Source organism: Temnothorax curvispinosus, unplaced genomic scaffold, assembly GCF_003070985.1.
Source record: "Temnothorax curvispinosus isolate PA1 unplaced genomic scaffold, ASM307098v1 QBEX01005624.1, whole genome shotgun sequence".
NCBI lineage: Eukaryota > Metazoa > Arthropoda > Insecta > Hymenoptera > Formicidae > Temnothorax > Temnothorax curvispinosus.
In genome coordinates, this window is record NW_020215404.1 from 179,271 (window position 1) to 195,307 (window position 16,037).

Here is a 16,037-nt window from a genome sequence, read left to right on the forward strand (position 1 = left end):
AAGGATCCTCCAACAGCCTTGATCTTAATATATATTATAAAAGTTATCTTTCTGAGTAACAATCCATTTTTTACTCAGAGTCATAATCTTTTGACAACATTTCAACAATTAATTTAAAAGTCATTGGAAGTGGATCTTCTAAACGAAAGTTTTTACTGTATTTTTTGTGTTATTTTATATTAATTCATAATATCTGCAAAAAATATTATTATTACCAACATGGTAGTATCACGGGTGCAGGTTACAAGGTAATGAAATATTACGCTAGTATTACACAATAGTCATAAAAAATTTTTTAACAGAAATATTTGTATATTATTCATTATAATTATTGTTATTATTTTAAATTAAATATAAAAAAAGAAAAAAATATATTTAGTGTTATTATTAGAGCCTATTACTCAGATACTGAACAATGTATACCACGAAGACGAAGATTAGATTCCTAATAGATATTAGTGCACAACAGTTTTATAGTACGGAAATAAAACACTAAACCGTCCTTTTTGTCGTTTTTATATATTTAGAATAATAAGCCTCCAAACATTACTTCAGTTTTTCATATTTTAATAAAATCCGCACAAGAATATAAAAATTGTCAACGTTTATTTCGAAATGGTATCCGGGTATCCATGCATTGATAGAAGAGTTAAATAAGTTTAATGCTTTAAAATTATTTAATAGAATAGATTATACTAAACATTTTCATACATTCACGTATGGCTTACAAGTCATGAAAAATAGTAGAAAAGTACAGATTAGAAGTAATCGCAGTGGCCATTTCATAAATACTATAATGTGTAATATAAATAGTGTTGACTGATGTTGACATAAAACATTGATATTTAATGCAATGTCAATAATTAAAACATATAGAATTCAGACATTTTAATATAAATTTTTAAATATAAATTTTTCTCCCAAAACATTATTTAATTATAATTTTAACAATATTTAATTAGATTTTATATACGTTTTTTTACTTATTGCTCGTACATATACTATAGTAAATACATAATATAAACGTATAATAAATTAAAGTAAAAAGTAAAAAAATCTGAAAAGAACAGAAAATTTTACTTCAAATCCAAAAAATTTTTGAAAATGTAATATAAATTTTTTTGTTACAAATTTTGGCAATTTATCTTAAAAAGTTACTCTCTCTCTCTCTCTCTCTCTCTCTCTCTCTCTCTCTCTCTCTCTCTCTCTCTCTCTCTCTCTCTCTCTCTCTCTCTCTCTCTCTTTCTCTCTCTCCCCCCTCTCCCTCTCTCTCTCTCTCTCTCCTTCACCTCTTCTTCAAAACTCTTATTTTGTCAAAATTGTAAACTGTTTTTATATTTAATACATTGATATTCTATCACATCATATCGATATTTTATTAATGATAAAAAGATATCAATTCGATATAAAACAATAATACATGAATAAATAATGTAAGACAGCGCGATGACACAATTACGGAAAATTCAACAAACCAAAAATTTATGCATGTGATAAAAAATAAAGTAGCGCATATGAGGCATTATATAAATTGTTAATGCGCATAATTTTTGATGGCAGACATTCTCAACGTTTTATGTCTTTCGACAATGGTGACTGGATTGTTCAATAGTAATATATAATTTTATTTTTTGTTTTTTGTCAATTTTTCTATCATTCGTAAAGATAATTAATATGATTTTTACAGCTAGTTGATCATGCTCAAAGAAGATTAAAAACAAAAGAAAAAAAGTTTTTGTTCTTACAAGTAATCTCTTTCAAGTGTTACATGCCAATTTTTTTCATTTTTTTGGATTTTGATTCAAGATGTCAAAAGATAACTTTTCATGTAAAAATTATTAATCTTAGCGTTTATACACGGTATCTCATTTTTACTGATGGAATAAAATACTTCAGAAATAACGCATTTCCCTAAAGAATGTTTTATTTAAACAAAAGTTGCTTGATTTCGAAAGAAATGTATAAAATAGTGACCTTCATGTGTAGTGTACGTAACATAAACTATAAATTTTTAGTCCTAGCAGTAAATATATATATATATATATATATTGGAACACATCCTACCCATCCAGCACACTTGCCCAAAAGCAAGACATAAGACGTCTAAAAGACGTCTTTTAGACATCTTTTAGAAGTTTTACTAAAAGATGGCTAAAAGACGTCTAAAAGACGCCTAAAAGGCGTCGAAAAGACGTCTTATGTCCCGATTTTAGACATGTCTGGTAATTTGTCCATTTTGTGATATTTAAAAAATATTTATATGTATAAACCAAAATATTTATATGTATAAACCACTACATTGAATAAAATTTTATTAATATTCATAGTTTGCAAGATGATCGGACTAGAAATTAAAAAAATAATTTTTTATTATATCTAAAGGTCTAAGAAAAAATGTAGTTTTTTTGCAGTCTAAATAGTTAAAAGCAGATAATCAAAAAATAGCTAAAATGATTTGTTTTAAATTTTTATTTAACTTGTTGATCTGGTCTCTTTAGGGGAGACCGGGGCTAGAAGTCACACGGGTAAGTTGTCACAAAGCTTATATTCTCACTTAATAGATTGAGGAATATTTTTCTCTATAACGTAGTTTGCTCCTATCGTGTTAGTCGGATATACGAAATAGCTCGTTTCAAAAACATTGCATGTGATATTTACAAGCACTTTTTAAAAATTGGATGTTGTGAGTAAATTTTTTTACCTTTATTTTTATTGTTTCGTTGGTTTTTGGAATTACTAGTCGTAATTTCTTTTTAGTCATAAAAAATATTATAGTTTTATATAATTCTTCCTCTATTTAGTTAACCGTCATTGCAACATAGTTTATAAATACAATCTTCTTTGTTCAAAATAATCGTTCAGGGTAAGTTGTCTCAAATGAGATGGGATTCAAAGTTTATGAGAATTATTATTCTTTTATTTACTCTAAGTTTATGAGAATTATATTACAAAGTTTATGAAAATTATTAATTTTTTGTTTAATTTATGCTGCAATATATTATTAAGTTAAATTTACCAAAAACTCACTAATTTTAATAAAATATTAAAACAGGAACTATTTGTCGTACGTGTCCTCTACATGAAAGAACATGTCAATCCAGAGTCATGTGACAACCAACCCTGGGTATGGGGTAAGTTGTAACATTTGCACGATTTTGCTTAAAATTAAATAACTTTTTTGTGTATAAATATATACAAGTTTAATATTTTTTTTTACACTTAAACGATGTAGCTACATTATAAAGTAGTATACGATATTATAAAATATTGCTAACATTTTTTTAAATCAGTATTTGAAAAGTGTGACAACTAGCCCCGGTCTCCCTTACTTGCAATCTTGATTTAAAATAGGCAAAAAAGGGAAGATAAGTAATTGAAAGAGATAAAATTATGACATCAAAACTTTAGAAGCACTTTCCTATAAAATTATATTTTTTTTACTTTTTCATATATTTTTCTTGGAAAGTAAACTGAACTGATTTTTATGATTTCTTTTCAAAAATAAATAAACTATAATTTAATCATAAAAATTTTTTTATTTTATCAAGAGTTACGAAAATGCAAAGTTACAAAAAACTGTCTTTTTTCAAATTGTAATTATGAAAAAGCTTATTTAAAAAAAAGCATTTATTAAAATAAAGCTAATCGTATGAGAAAATAAAAAAGACAAAAAATTCGAATGTACTGACTTAATGACGAGAAAAAAGAATTTAAAGATATAGGTAATTCTGCTCAATGATCTTCACAACATTGTGCATCCTATTCCTTACCATTTAAATGATCGAACAAATATTAATACTTATGATATTTCTTCATTTTAGGAAAAATTTAATGAAACGCAAAAAACTCCGCGCAATTCTTATGGAACATGTCTTTCGATAAAAGTGGCTGTAACTTCGCTATTTTATAGTTTACGACGTTTACGTGATGCTGATCAAAAGTTAATATTGCCGCAACCTCCGTAAGTTTGTTTGACTTCTGCAAACAGTCAAAATTCACAAATTTTATATATCCGGTTGTTATTTCTTACGTAAATCAAACGACTCAAAAACATGAAAATGGAGAAAAATAGTGATACTCTTTCAATGGAAGCATGTTTTAAATCATTCAAGCTCGATTCTATTCTTTCACCTCCAATAAAGTGGGCGGAGAGAAAAAGGGAGGTATCAGTAAAATTTTTCCAATTAACCTTTTAACGGCCAGTGGGAGACACATACGTTTCACTTACTTTAAAAAATTATAAGTACCTGTCTTCCATAAAAATTAACACATCGATTTTGTTAGGTCTCATTTTAAAGAGGAAAGTAGATAAGATAGTAAATTCTAAATACAAAGAAATTGCCGAACTTGAGGATACCAACCCTTCAGCTACACACTCTGTCAAAAAGTGCCAAAATCACGAAAAAATGAAAAATAAACATAAAGTTTAGACAAAATTTTTTTGTTTATCATTAGTTTATGTATACGTTTTGAAATAAAAACAAAATTATGTACAAAAAAGGGCCGCAAGAAAAATTACTTTTAATAGTGATAATACGCCAAAAAACACTCTTTATTTAAGGCTTTTAGAGCAGTCATTCTATTATTGTTTTTCAAAAACGTGATTTGGGGATGGCTAATCTTCAACAGGATGGCTTGGGGGTGGTTTTCATATCCTAGTAAAATTTTTCTCATTTGAGAATGATGTAAGCTGGATTTTCGACTTGTAACGTTTTACAGGGATGTTTTCTTCTATAAGCGTAGTAATGATCTGTAAGCGTCGTAAATTTTTTACAATAGGGTAAACTCGGGTAAAATAGCCATAGAGGAAAGATGGCCAACCTATGTTCTTTCAATCTAGCTCGCCATGAAACATCGAATGAACATGAGTTGGCCATCTTTTCTCTATGGCCATTTTATCCGAATTCACCCTATACCTGCATGTTCTAGAATATTTTTTCTACAATTTAGATCAGAATAAGTAACAGAAAATTAGATTACGACGTTTTTACGTTTAAGGTTGCCTCTTGCATGTAGAGGTAGTTTAGAGGGTAGAAAAATTGTGAAAAAAATTTTTTTATATATTTGATATCTGCTAACCTCAATCCACTATGAATTGAGTGTGTCTTACAAAAAAATCATTAAAGTAACAAATATATCTTTTATAGTTTATAAATCTTTTTTTGCATATTTGCAGATAAGACAAGTAAAATATATTTTATTGTCAAAATATAATATTTTTTATTGTATTCTCATACAATTAATAATACTTAAATATTGCAAAGTCGCTCGCACATGGCACGCACTCACAACGATAGTAGATTAAGTGAAGGGAACACCAAATAAAAAAAAATAGAACTTATTTGGTATTTCTATTTATTCTATGTAAGAAGTAATAGTCAGATATATAGGATTTGTGAACTTTGACTGCAGAAATCAAACGTTTTATGGAAGTTGTGGCAATATTATCTTTTGATCAACTGTAAAATAGCGAAGATACGGTCAATTTCATCGAAAGCCATTTTCCAAGACAGTGCTAAGAATGCGCTAAATCAAAGAAGTAAAAATTGACCAGCTTTATTTGTGCCCAGTAAGCAAGAAACATAAAAAAACATTTCAACTACATTGCATTAATGTTACAACATTGCAGCAACGTTGAAATGTTTCTTGATGTTTCTTGCTTATTAGGTAAATTTTATAACATTCCACTTCACAGAGGTATGAATTATATGTTTTCGATTGATGCTGAAATAACGATACAATAAAACAATATCAAATCACAACAATACCGTTGATCACACTTCTTTGTATAATATATATTTCAAGAATAAGATAAAATTTATTTTATTGTGTGTTATATAATTTACAAATATTAATTAAAACTGAAAACCTTTAAGCAGACGCCGTAATAAATATGTTTCAAATTTCATTGAAAAATGTTAAGAAATGTAAAAATTCTAAAGATTTCAATAATTCTTGCCTTCCTATTCAACATATAAAATACTGCCAGTTTTTGGAAAATGACACAAATTCAATAACAGGTTAAGTGTTAAAAATTTACTTAACATTACATGGATATTAGTAGACAAATTTCCTTTAAAAATTTAATAGAAATATGCCGTGTTTTAAAAAATTATGAAAAAATATTATTTAATTATTTAGATTAATAAAATAAAAAATACTGTACTATCTTATTTATTAATGCGGACATACACATCTCCACGAATATGTTTTATAATAAGCGGTTCCTTGATTCTTTTTGTTTTTGAGCATGAAGCAATTAAACCGTACACTTAATAAAATAAATCATGAAATATACTTGTTAAATATTAGAGAAATTTAACTGTTGCATATGAGCGCACCAAACACCATTGATACAAACACCATTATCAACTCTTTATAGGAAAAATCATCGCGTATAAATATTTATAAATTGGTTCTGTTTTTGATGCGTAAAAGTCGAATACAAACAAAATATTTATTAGATTAGAAATTCTTGATCAATTTTATTATAGAAATCTAGATATATACTGCAAATCCTGTACTTTTTACATTATTCCTAGTTTATATCTAACCTTCTGTGATCGTGAATCTTTGATTCGAATCATCGATCAGCACTGACATAACTCGCGCGTTTACATCAAAGTTTGTGATTTTCCCGCCCCGTCTCATGGATCTGATTTGTGTGTTCTTTTTGTTGAGAAAAGCAGAGACCGTTCACGTCCGAAAGAAAGAAGTATACTTAGCGAAGAGAATCGGCACACATTGCTGATCGGACGATCAGGGCTTGGCAAGGTCCGACATGTTAGAGCAGTAGTAAATTTGCGTGTGAACAAACGAATGTGTGACGAGTGTATCTCTCAGTAGCTTCGCTCAACGATGCTGGTCAACGCGTGCTGTCGGACATTGCCTGTAACATAGTGACACCAAGTGTGTGAGAGAGACAGTCGTCATCAGATGATTTTCGATTGAAATCGATTTATCGCGACAGGGATACCTAGTTCACTGATGTCGTCGCGCGTACCGATCGCGTGAACTCCAAAGTACGAAAATCCTTTGGTCACGTCTAATTTTACTTTCATTATTTTAACCGGTAAATATGCATAAAAGGTTACATTTCACCGATTTTATCGCTACTTAAATATATTGTAGGGGAGGTCTTTCTGAGTAATTCTACGCAAGAAAAAAGTGAGGGGTATTAGTTTAGAAGATACAATAAATTGAAGTTTGACATTAAAGTTTGTATATGCTGTAATAATATGTTATTCTTTTCACAATGAGTTAATATACAAGATAGATTGCGGCGATTGTGATGCAACATATATAGGGCAAACTAAACGTCAATTAATGACACGAGTTAATGAACACCAAAAAGACATTAAAAAACATGACAGCAATCACTCCGTTGTTAGCAAACACCGTGTAATTATGAAAATGTGTCCTTGAGTGCTCAATGGCGGTCAGTGGGAATGTATGGTTGCCCTACACAGTTGCAATGCGAATTATATGGAAAAGTTAATGGAAAATATTGAGTGGCAATAAGATGAATGGAAACGCAATGGCAAGATTCGAATGACAACTTTTTCCATACAGGCGTAATAGAAACTGCTAATGGCTTATGAAGGTTAAAACTTGTGTATGGAACTTGCAATGCGAATTATATGAAAAAGTTAATGGAAAATATTGAGTGGCAATAAGATAAATGGAAACACAATGGCAAGATTCGAATGACAACTTTTTCCATACAGGCGTAATGGAAACTGCCAATGACTCATGAAGGATAAAATTTGTATGGAATTTTTCTACCTTTAGCCAATTTGTTCAGTGTGAATTGTAATGGAAATTCGTCAATGATAAATGTGGCGGTTCGCGCCACTAGTGGTACATGCATCATCATCACGCCCGCGCGGTAACTGTATTACCGGCAGTTCGCATCGACGGCGCTAGGCGTCGCATCGTTCATGCATTTTCTCAAATTCAAGGTTCGGCACGGACTGGTATATGTATGAGACCCCCTACGGGACACCGAGGCATATTTTCAGGCGCTAATCGCCTAAGGCAAGAGCTCCTATTAGTTTGTCCGTTGAACCAAAGGCAATGGGAAATAAAGGCATTTATATTAAAGACAAAATGATACCATTTATTAAAATGCCATTGAATTCTTATTGTTTCAGACGCAATGGAAATAAAGGCATTTTTGCCAAAGATAAAAATTTCCACACAAAATCCCATTGGTATTGCCAATGTTAATACCAATGGCAATACTAATGGCAATACCAATGGCAATACCAACGGCAAAACCAGTGGCAATAATACCAATAGCAATACCAATGGGATTTTGTGTGGAACTTTTTATCTTTGGCAAAAATGCCTTCATTTCCATTGCGTCTGGAACAATGGGAATTCAATGGCATTTTTTAATGGCAATGAAGGGCACATTTTTATAAGGGTTAGGCCATAATTTCAAATGGTCTGAAACTGATATCATCCATAGGGAAAAAATACGAAAAAGAGAGAGATTGCAGAAATGTTTTTAATTAAAAAACACCCCAATACGACCAATTTGAAAAAAAATGCGGAAAGTTTGAACCCTATATATGATAAAGTCATTTCATCGCTATAAGCATCACGTGAGCATCGCATGTACAATAACAACCTAATGTATTTGTTAAAACCGTGGAAACGATCATTGTGTCTTGAAACTCCGACAAGAGAACACGCTTGTTGTCGGCGCTCCTTCGATGATGTATTGCTCCGTATATCTGAGCAACAGCGTTGCATCACGGGACGCACAATCGTCACGCCGTACTCATTCTCGTTTGTCACCAACTTACACACGTAAAGTATAGGTTTCAGAACACACGAGTTTTACTTGTAACACTTTTTTGGTTCATTTGCATTGACTTGACCATTGTTCTTATATAGTGACTTGTCTCCATGACTATTTCGGGTAAAATTTTTAAAGACACGGACGTGTGGTTTTGTGACATAAATTAACAGGTATCGTTTTTCATAATTTATTAAATTAGTATTAAAATTGTATCTCTTCGACCAAATTAATTTTGTTTTGTATTGATTGTCAGCTACATGCTTGAAAAGAGCCCGATCCAAGGGTCGAAACGTCGCGTTTTGTAATCATTGCCAATTATTAGTCGACAACAATAAACGTTTCGAGTTTAATCGAAAAAATTTTAATTAACAACTGATTTGAGTGAATTGAAGAATATTTTTCTTTATGTAATGTAACACCCATTTTAAAACCTCGTGCGTTATGGTCTTATAAACTTTAAACTATCATGTTACTGTAAACATATTTCTCAATTTTCCATAATTTTGTGCTTAAAACAATAACATAAAATAACAACAAAAATAATAACATAAATTATAAATGCTTATGTAATTTAAATATGTCATTAGACTCGTGAAAATGTCAACAAATTAATAAACTGCGAATACGAGTCAGGCGCGGTACGTGTTGCGCAAATAAAGAAAGTAATAGTTACAAAAATATCGAATTACAATGTATAATATACATATTATATATATTCCAATTTATAAACTGCGCGCCGATTATTTGTCGGACCTGAAACACAGCTATCGTTGGAACATTAATATTCTTCCCTCCCCGAAATTAAATCGACGCGATTTAATTATTTAAAAACTGTAAAGAATTTATTGCGAAAAATATTACCTCAGCCAGTGGATTAAATCGCTTTATTTTTTGAATTTTAAAACAAAAACATTAATTATTTAATAATAAAGTGACGGCAATTTATTTGCTCTAATAAAAGGAAAAGGCTTAGTACCATTATATGATTGAATGGTGACGATTTCTTTGTTATAATAACAAAAAAGAATATTTTTTTATATTACATTATAAAAGAATATAAGCATTATAATGATTTGTTGAAAAGTACACCGTATACATATAGGTACATAGGGGAGACCGGGGCTGGTTGTGACATTTTTTCTATAAAGTGTCTCAACTCTTTGATTATGTTGTTCTTATAAATAAATTTAGGCTTGCTAGATTCAGTAACTAATCGGGATTTAAATTTAATAAATAATCACTATAGCGTGATCATTTATCTCTTTCTAACGTTACTATAGCGTTTTCGGTTTAGCTACCGTTGGCACTGTAACAACCTACCCGTGTAACAACCAGCCCTAGTCTCCCCAACATGTATACGCGTAAGACCTAGAATCCATAATCAACGACTCCAGAGACTATACAGTTCAGCAATTACGAGCACTGCGTTGCTCGCTCTCTCGATTTCGTGATATAACGCATGTAACACGTATTGATTCCGCCCGGCAATAAATTCTCAGTTTTTCTCAACTAATTCGCAGTTAATTTACTCGCCTAACAGGTTATGAGCCCAGAGCGCTTTATCTGGAAAGTGCAGAAGGCTTTGTCTTGAGTATTTCGCAGTCGCAACTCGAAAGATATTGAAGTCGAGTGTACCCGTAGTCGAGCTTAACGGACAGTACACGCAGTGCGCACGTGTACAACGGTTCATCCTCGTGCGTAACGGGTAATACACGCACATAAAGACAATCGAGAAAAATGGGTGAGCCGATGCAAGTTTTGTTTGTGCACAAGTTAAATGGCAGCAATTACAAACTATGGAAATTCTAAGTAAACACTGCTCTGCGTGCAAAGGGGCTGATGAAATATATATGCGAGGGAGGTCGTGGCGGCCAATGCGACAGCGACAGAACGAGACACATCTGACACTAACGATAGCAAGGCTATGTCTCTGCTAATTTCATCCTTCGAGAGTGATGAAGCACAAAATCTTCTGACGTGTTCAACAGTAAAGGAAAGGACTATGCCCAGTTTGGGCCCCGAGTGAACAGTCATGAGTCATATATTAATTGATAGGGTACTCACGAAGTACGAAACAAAAAATGTTAATTGTCTAATTGAGGTCTGGTGAGCATATACTGACCTAATCTAAATTACAAATTATTAAAAAATAAAAATTTTTTATTATTGTTTTAAAGTACTCTTCAAACCATTCAACTTTTGTTTAAAAAAATTTTTTCTATCTTTTATAGTTTTGGAATTATTAGGCCCGAAAGAGAAAAGCCGATATTTTTCAAAAGAGTGTTTCAGCATCTAAACATGCATATGAGCACGTATAAAAAAATACGTGTTCCTTATTTTTGTCTAGAAAACAACATTTTAAAAGCTTATCAAAATCGGAGGGGTACACGTCCGTACCTTTCCTTGTTAGCCAGGTTAATAAAGTGTACCAAATATACATTCTAGACATATTAGGCGATTTTTGGCGATTGTTTGGTATGGTTTGATACATTATACCAAAGTTGCCATCGGTGATGGTTGCTATTGGTTCTGGTGCAGTTTGGTATCCTTTGGTTGCTTATACCAGAGTCACGCCAAAAATCGCCTATTATTTCAATGTCTTTGGTACAATCCGTTATCTCCGTTACCGCAGAAAAGCCTGGACGCAGAAAGATCGGACCAGACCAGTGGTACATGGTCATAATATGGTCATAATAGCGAACTTTGGACAGCTCTACCACTCAAGGGACCCGTTACAAAGTTCTGAGGTAATTTTTAATCCTCTTTTGATGCCCTACAATTCTAGCCATGTCTCATTGCTGTTCGCCGGAAGCCCAAATCTTCATATAAAACTGGGCATAGTTCTTTATGATAAACTCAGCGCAATTTATGCCAAAAAAAGTGAAGTGAGTGTTAGGACAATAAAAAAATATCGTAACTTTTTTTGTTGTTATTTTTTTTAAATAATATTTTAGCACAATGTTAGCACAACTTAGCACAACTTAGCACAATCGAAAAAATTGAAAAAAACGAAAAATGGGGGGTTGACCTAAAAATTATTTTTAAGTTAGCCCCCCACTTTTTGTTTTTTTTTTCAATTTTTTGTTGTTAGCATTTGATGTTAGCAGCAGAATCGGTGACCAACTGAAGGCAGTGGAAGTCGTGACTGGACATCGAGTAAAATCCCTCCAAACGGATAACAGATTGGAGTTCGTCAACGAGAGAGTCGCCAAGTTATTACAGGAAAGAGGTGTGTTACATAAGCAAACGTCCCCATATACACCAGAGCAAAATGGTCATGTGGAACGAGAAAATCGAACGATTCAAGAGTCAGCGACGACGATGCTACTGGCGAGTGGACTTCAAACAAGCGGGTGACCTCTTTTTGGACACGTAACGATTCGACACCGCTTGATTAGACACGCACTATTGGACACGTAACTATTTAACACCGCACGATTCGACACCGCACGTATCGACACCGCACGATTGGACACCGCATGATTCGACACCACACAATTCGACGCGAACATTGCACGATTCGGCACCGCACGATTCGACACGAACATTGCACGATTCGACACCGCACTTTTCGACACGCACGATTCGACACTGCACGATTCGACACCGCACTTTTCGACACGCACGATTCGACACAGCACGATTTGTCACCGCACGATTCGACACCGCACGATTCGACACGCACAATTCAACATCGCACGATTCGACACGCTCGATTCAACACCACACGATTCGACACCGCACGATTAGAAGCGAGAGCTGATATAAAAAATTAGAAAGTAACAAAACTCGCAAAAAAAGATAATAAATGAAAAACTATTACGTTTTTTTTAATTGTGTTTATTTTTAATTTTATATATCATCATATACATAGTGTCATCATATACATAGTGTCTCACGCGAGTTCCACGCTGCCTACAGGCGGTATACACACACACACACGGGGGGGGGCAAGGGGGGGCCTTTGGCCCCCCTCCTCCGCACCCACCCCGCCGGTAGGCAGCGTGGAACTCGCTTTACAACTTAAAGTACATGCTAAGTTGTAAAGCGAAATTATAAAGTACATGCATAGGGAGGGGGGAGTGCAGGGGAGAAAAGCCCTCCTGCTCACGTGCACTCACGCATGTAAGCCCCCTTGCACCCCTCCATGCATGTGCTTTATAATTTCGCTTTACAATTTAGCATGTACTTTAAGTTATAAAGCGAGTTCCACGCTGCCTGCCGGCGGAGGTGGAAGGCGGGAGGGGGGCCAAAGACCCCCCTTGCACCCCCGCATGTGTGTGTGTGTGTATGCATATAACATCTACAATTTAATATAGTCAGGATAAACTAATAAAATAATCTATTAATTTATTCTGACTATCCTGACTATATTAAATTGTAGATGTTATGCATACACACACACACACACACACACGGGGGGTGCGAGGGGGGCCTTCGGCCCCCCCTCCCCCGCACCCACCCCGCCGGTAGGCAGCGTGGAACTCGCTTTACAACTTAAAGTACATGTTAAGTTGTAAAGCGAAATTATAAAGTACATGCATGGAGAGGGGGGTGCAGGGGAGCAAAATCCCCCCGCCCACGCATGTACTTAAACGAGTTTATAAAGCGCGTTATGAACCTATGTGGCACCTCGTTTCGCGTGGAAAGTGTTCGTGAACTATTTTGACATATAGGAAAATAATTTATATATATATGCAACGTAATTGGAAAAGTTGTTAGACCGATTCTTTCAATTCTAACAATATAAATTATTTACTAAAAAAGAAAATTAAAAACAGAAAAGGAAATAAAATATTTATAATTGTATTTTCTTTTTTCCTATTAGTTTTAATAATTTGTACAAAATTAACAATAATAGAAAATAGAAATACCGAAGATTATATAGAAGTTTGAAAACAAATAACAAATACTGTCCTTTCATTATCACGCATGTGTCAAAAAGGTTTGATTATTTTTTGTTCGTGCGCGTATATTTTGAAAAAGGCTTCGTCTAACTTAACAGATTACTACTTACGCGGTGCTACTAATCTACAAAAATTAAATTGTGTTGCCTAGGGATTTTTGTTAGTACCAACGTTATCCCCTCTACTTTTTCGGGAAACTGTCGTGTAACCTATTTTAACATTTAAAAACTCGATAATTATTGCGAATACCGCAAAATGGTAGGCGATTTTTATGTTAATCTCGACTCCTTCTACTTTTCGACAAGCGTTGGGTAGTGCTTTGAGACACTATGTATATGATGACACTATGTATATGATGATATATAAAATTAAAAATAAACACGATTAAAAAAAACGTAATAATTTTTCATTTATTATCTTTCTTTGCGAGTTCTGTTACTCTCTAATTTTTTATATCAGCTCTCGCTTCTAATCGTGTGGTGTCGAATCGTGCGGTGTCAAATCGAGCGTGTCGAATCGTGCGGTGTCGAATTGTGCGTGTCGAATTGTGCGGTGTCGAATCGTGCTGTGTCGAATCGTGCGTGTCAAAAAGTGTGGTGTCGAATCGTGCGTGTCGAAAAGTGCGGTGTCGAATCGTGCAATGTTCGTGTCGAATCGTGCGGTGACGAATCGTGCGGTGTCGAATCGTGCAATGTTCGCGTCCAATCGTGCAGTGTTGAATCATGCGGTGTCAAATCGTGCGGTGTTCAATAGTTACGTGTCCAAAAGTGCGTGTCTAATCAAGCGGTGTCGAATCGTTACGTGTCCAAACGGGATACGCCCCAAACAAGCCTATGGTCTAAAGCGGTTCGAGCTGCTGTATATATCTTGAACAGAATCCAAATTCTTGCAACGTAAACAAAACACCTTTTGAGCAATGATTTGATGTGAAGCCAAACTTGAGCTACTTAAAAATTTTTGGCACAAAAGCGTACATGCATGTACCAAAAGAGCTCGGAAGAAAGAAATGGGACGCGAAAGCCAGAAAGATATATATACCTCGTAGGCTATGAGTCAACGTCGAAGAATTATAGACTGTACGATCCGATAAAAAGGAAAGTGATCATCAGCTGCGATGTCAAGTTTGATGAGAATTATATAGCCGAAATGTTACTACAGAGACAAAACAAGCACTGACTGTTGATATAGATGATACAAAGGAGGACGAAAGCGTGAAACAGCAGAACAAGAAGGCAGTTGAAGTCCAGTTTGACGTCAAGACAGCGTTTCTCAACGGTGAATTAAAAAAAGAGGTTTTTATGGAGTGTGGGGTAGGATGCTAGGTGAAGGTGCGTCAGTTCCCACAATAACGAATCGTTCAATTAGGTAGAATCTCGCTAGGTTTATTCGTGCTCTATGTACAGGTAAAATATTTCTTTTATGTGTATGAGTAGGTGGTCGTGTGTGTCAGTATAAGTTATTATTGTGTAGTGTATTATTCGCATTACGCGTTTTTAAATAGTTCTCCATTCAGGGACTTCTTCTTCCGGAAAAGATTCTTTCGTGGAATAAACAAGTTCCGTCCGGGAGTCTCTGGCTTGCCTCTTGGAGTGGACGGTATGGGACTTAATCGGGCCCGAGGAAGTCGAGGTCGTAGAGGAGTCTTGAAAACGGGGTCTGTCTGTGTTGCTACAGAATTCCCAGATCCGTTTGAATTAGATAAGTGCCGAATGCACTGTACTCGGGTTGGAAGATCAATGAGGTGTAGCTTCCACGGAAGGAAAGTGTCCACCTTGGAGATCGGAAATGGATCCTTTGCCTGAATCTCGGAAACTGGAACGGTAACCGGGGTGAACTTCCACCTCGTCTTGGTTTCAGGTTTCGTCTTGGCCGGAATGGTAATCGGGATAAACTTCCACGGTGGAATCTTTACCTTGGAGATCAGGTTAGGACTCTTGGATTTACCCTCAGGAACAGGAGTCGGAACCAGTATCGGAGTTGGAGAAGGCAGCGCCTTGGTCTCCACTGAATTCGGTGTTGCCCGACGGGCTGGGTCACTACGACCCCGAAAACCTTTCCGCGGCAGGGTGTCTGTCGACTCTTACCAAAGAGAGTTAATTCCCTGCAAGGCAAGTATGGTTCTAGGAAGAAATCTCCCCGGAAAAATCCTCCCCGGAAATAAGTTCCCGGCAAAATCTCCCCGGAAAACGCTGCAGCAGTTGAGACAAAGCGCGTTGTTGCAAAATTACGGAAGAAAGCGGTGACAAGCAAGGAAGCATCATCGTCGTTAGTGGCCGTGGAAAGTGTATGCGTGAACTATTTCGGGACTACCGCACCTCCCC

At 34.6% G+C, this 16,037-nt stretch overlaps 1 protein-coding gene across 4 annotated transcripts in view; it reads right to left on the reverse strand.

The window, feature by feature from the left end:
• LOC112454986 (potassium voltage-gated channel protein Shab-like) overlaps window positions 1–16,037 on the reverse strand; it is a 307,820-nt gene that overhangs the window by 163,056 nt on the left and 128,727 nt on the right. Inside the window, exon 3 of one of the 4 annotated variants that reach the window (XM_025016651.1) lies at window positions 5,880–6,889. The exons of the other annotated variants lie outside the window; for them this stretch is intronic. Within the exon in view, the coding sequence (XP_024872419.1) occupies window positions 6,866–6,889 (24 nt within the window). The 3' untranslated portion in view covers window positions 5,880–6,865. Of the gene's footprint in view, window positions 1–5,879; window positions 6,890–16,037 lie in introns of those variants that run through there. 4 annotated transcript variants of the gene reach the window in all.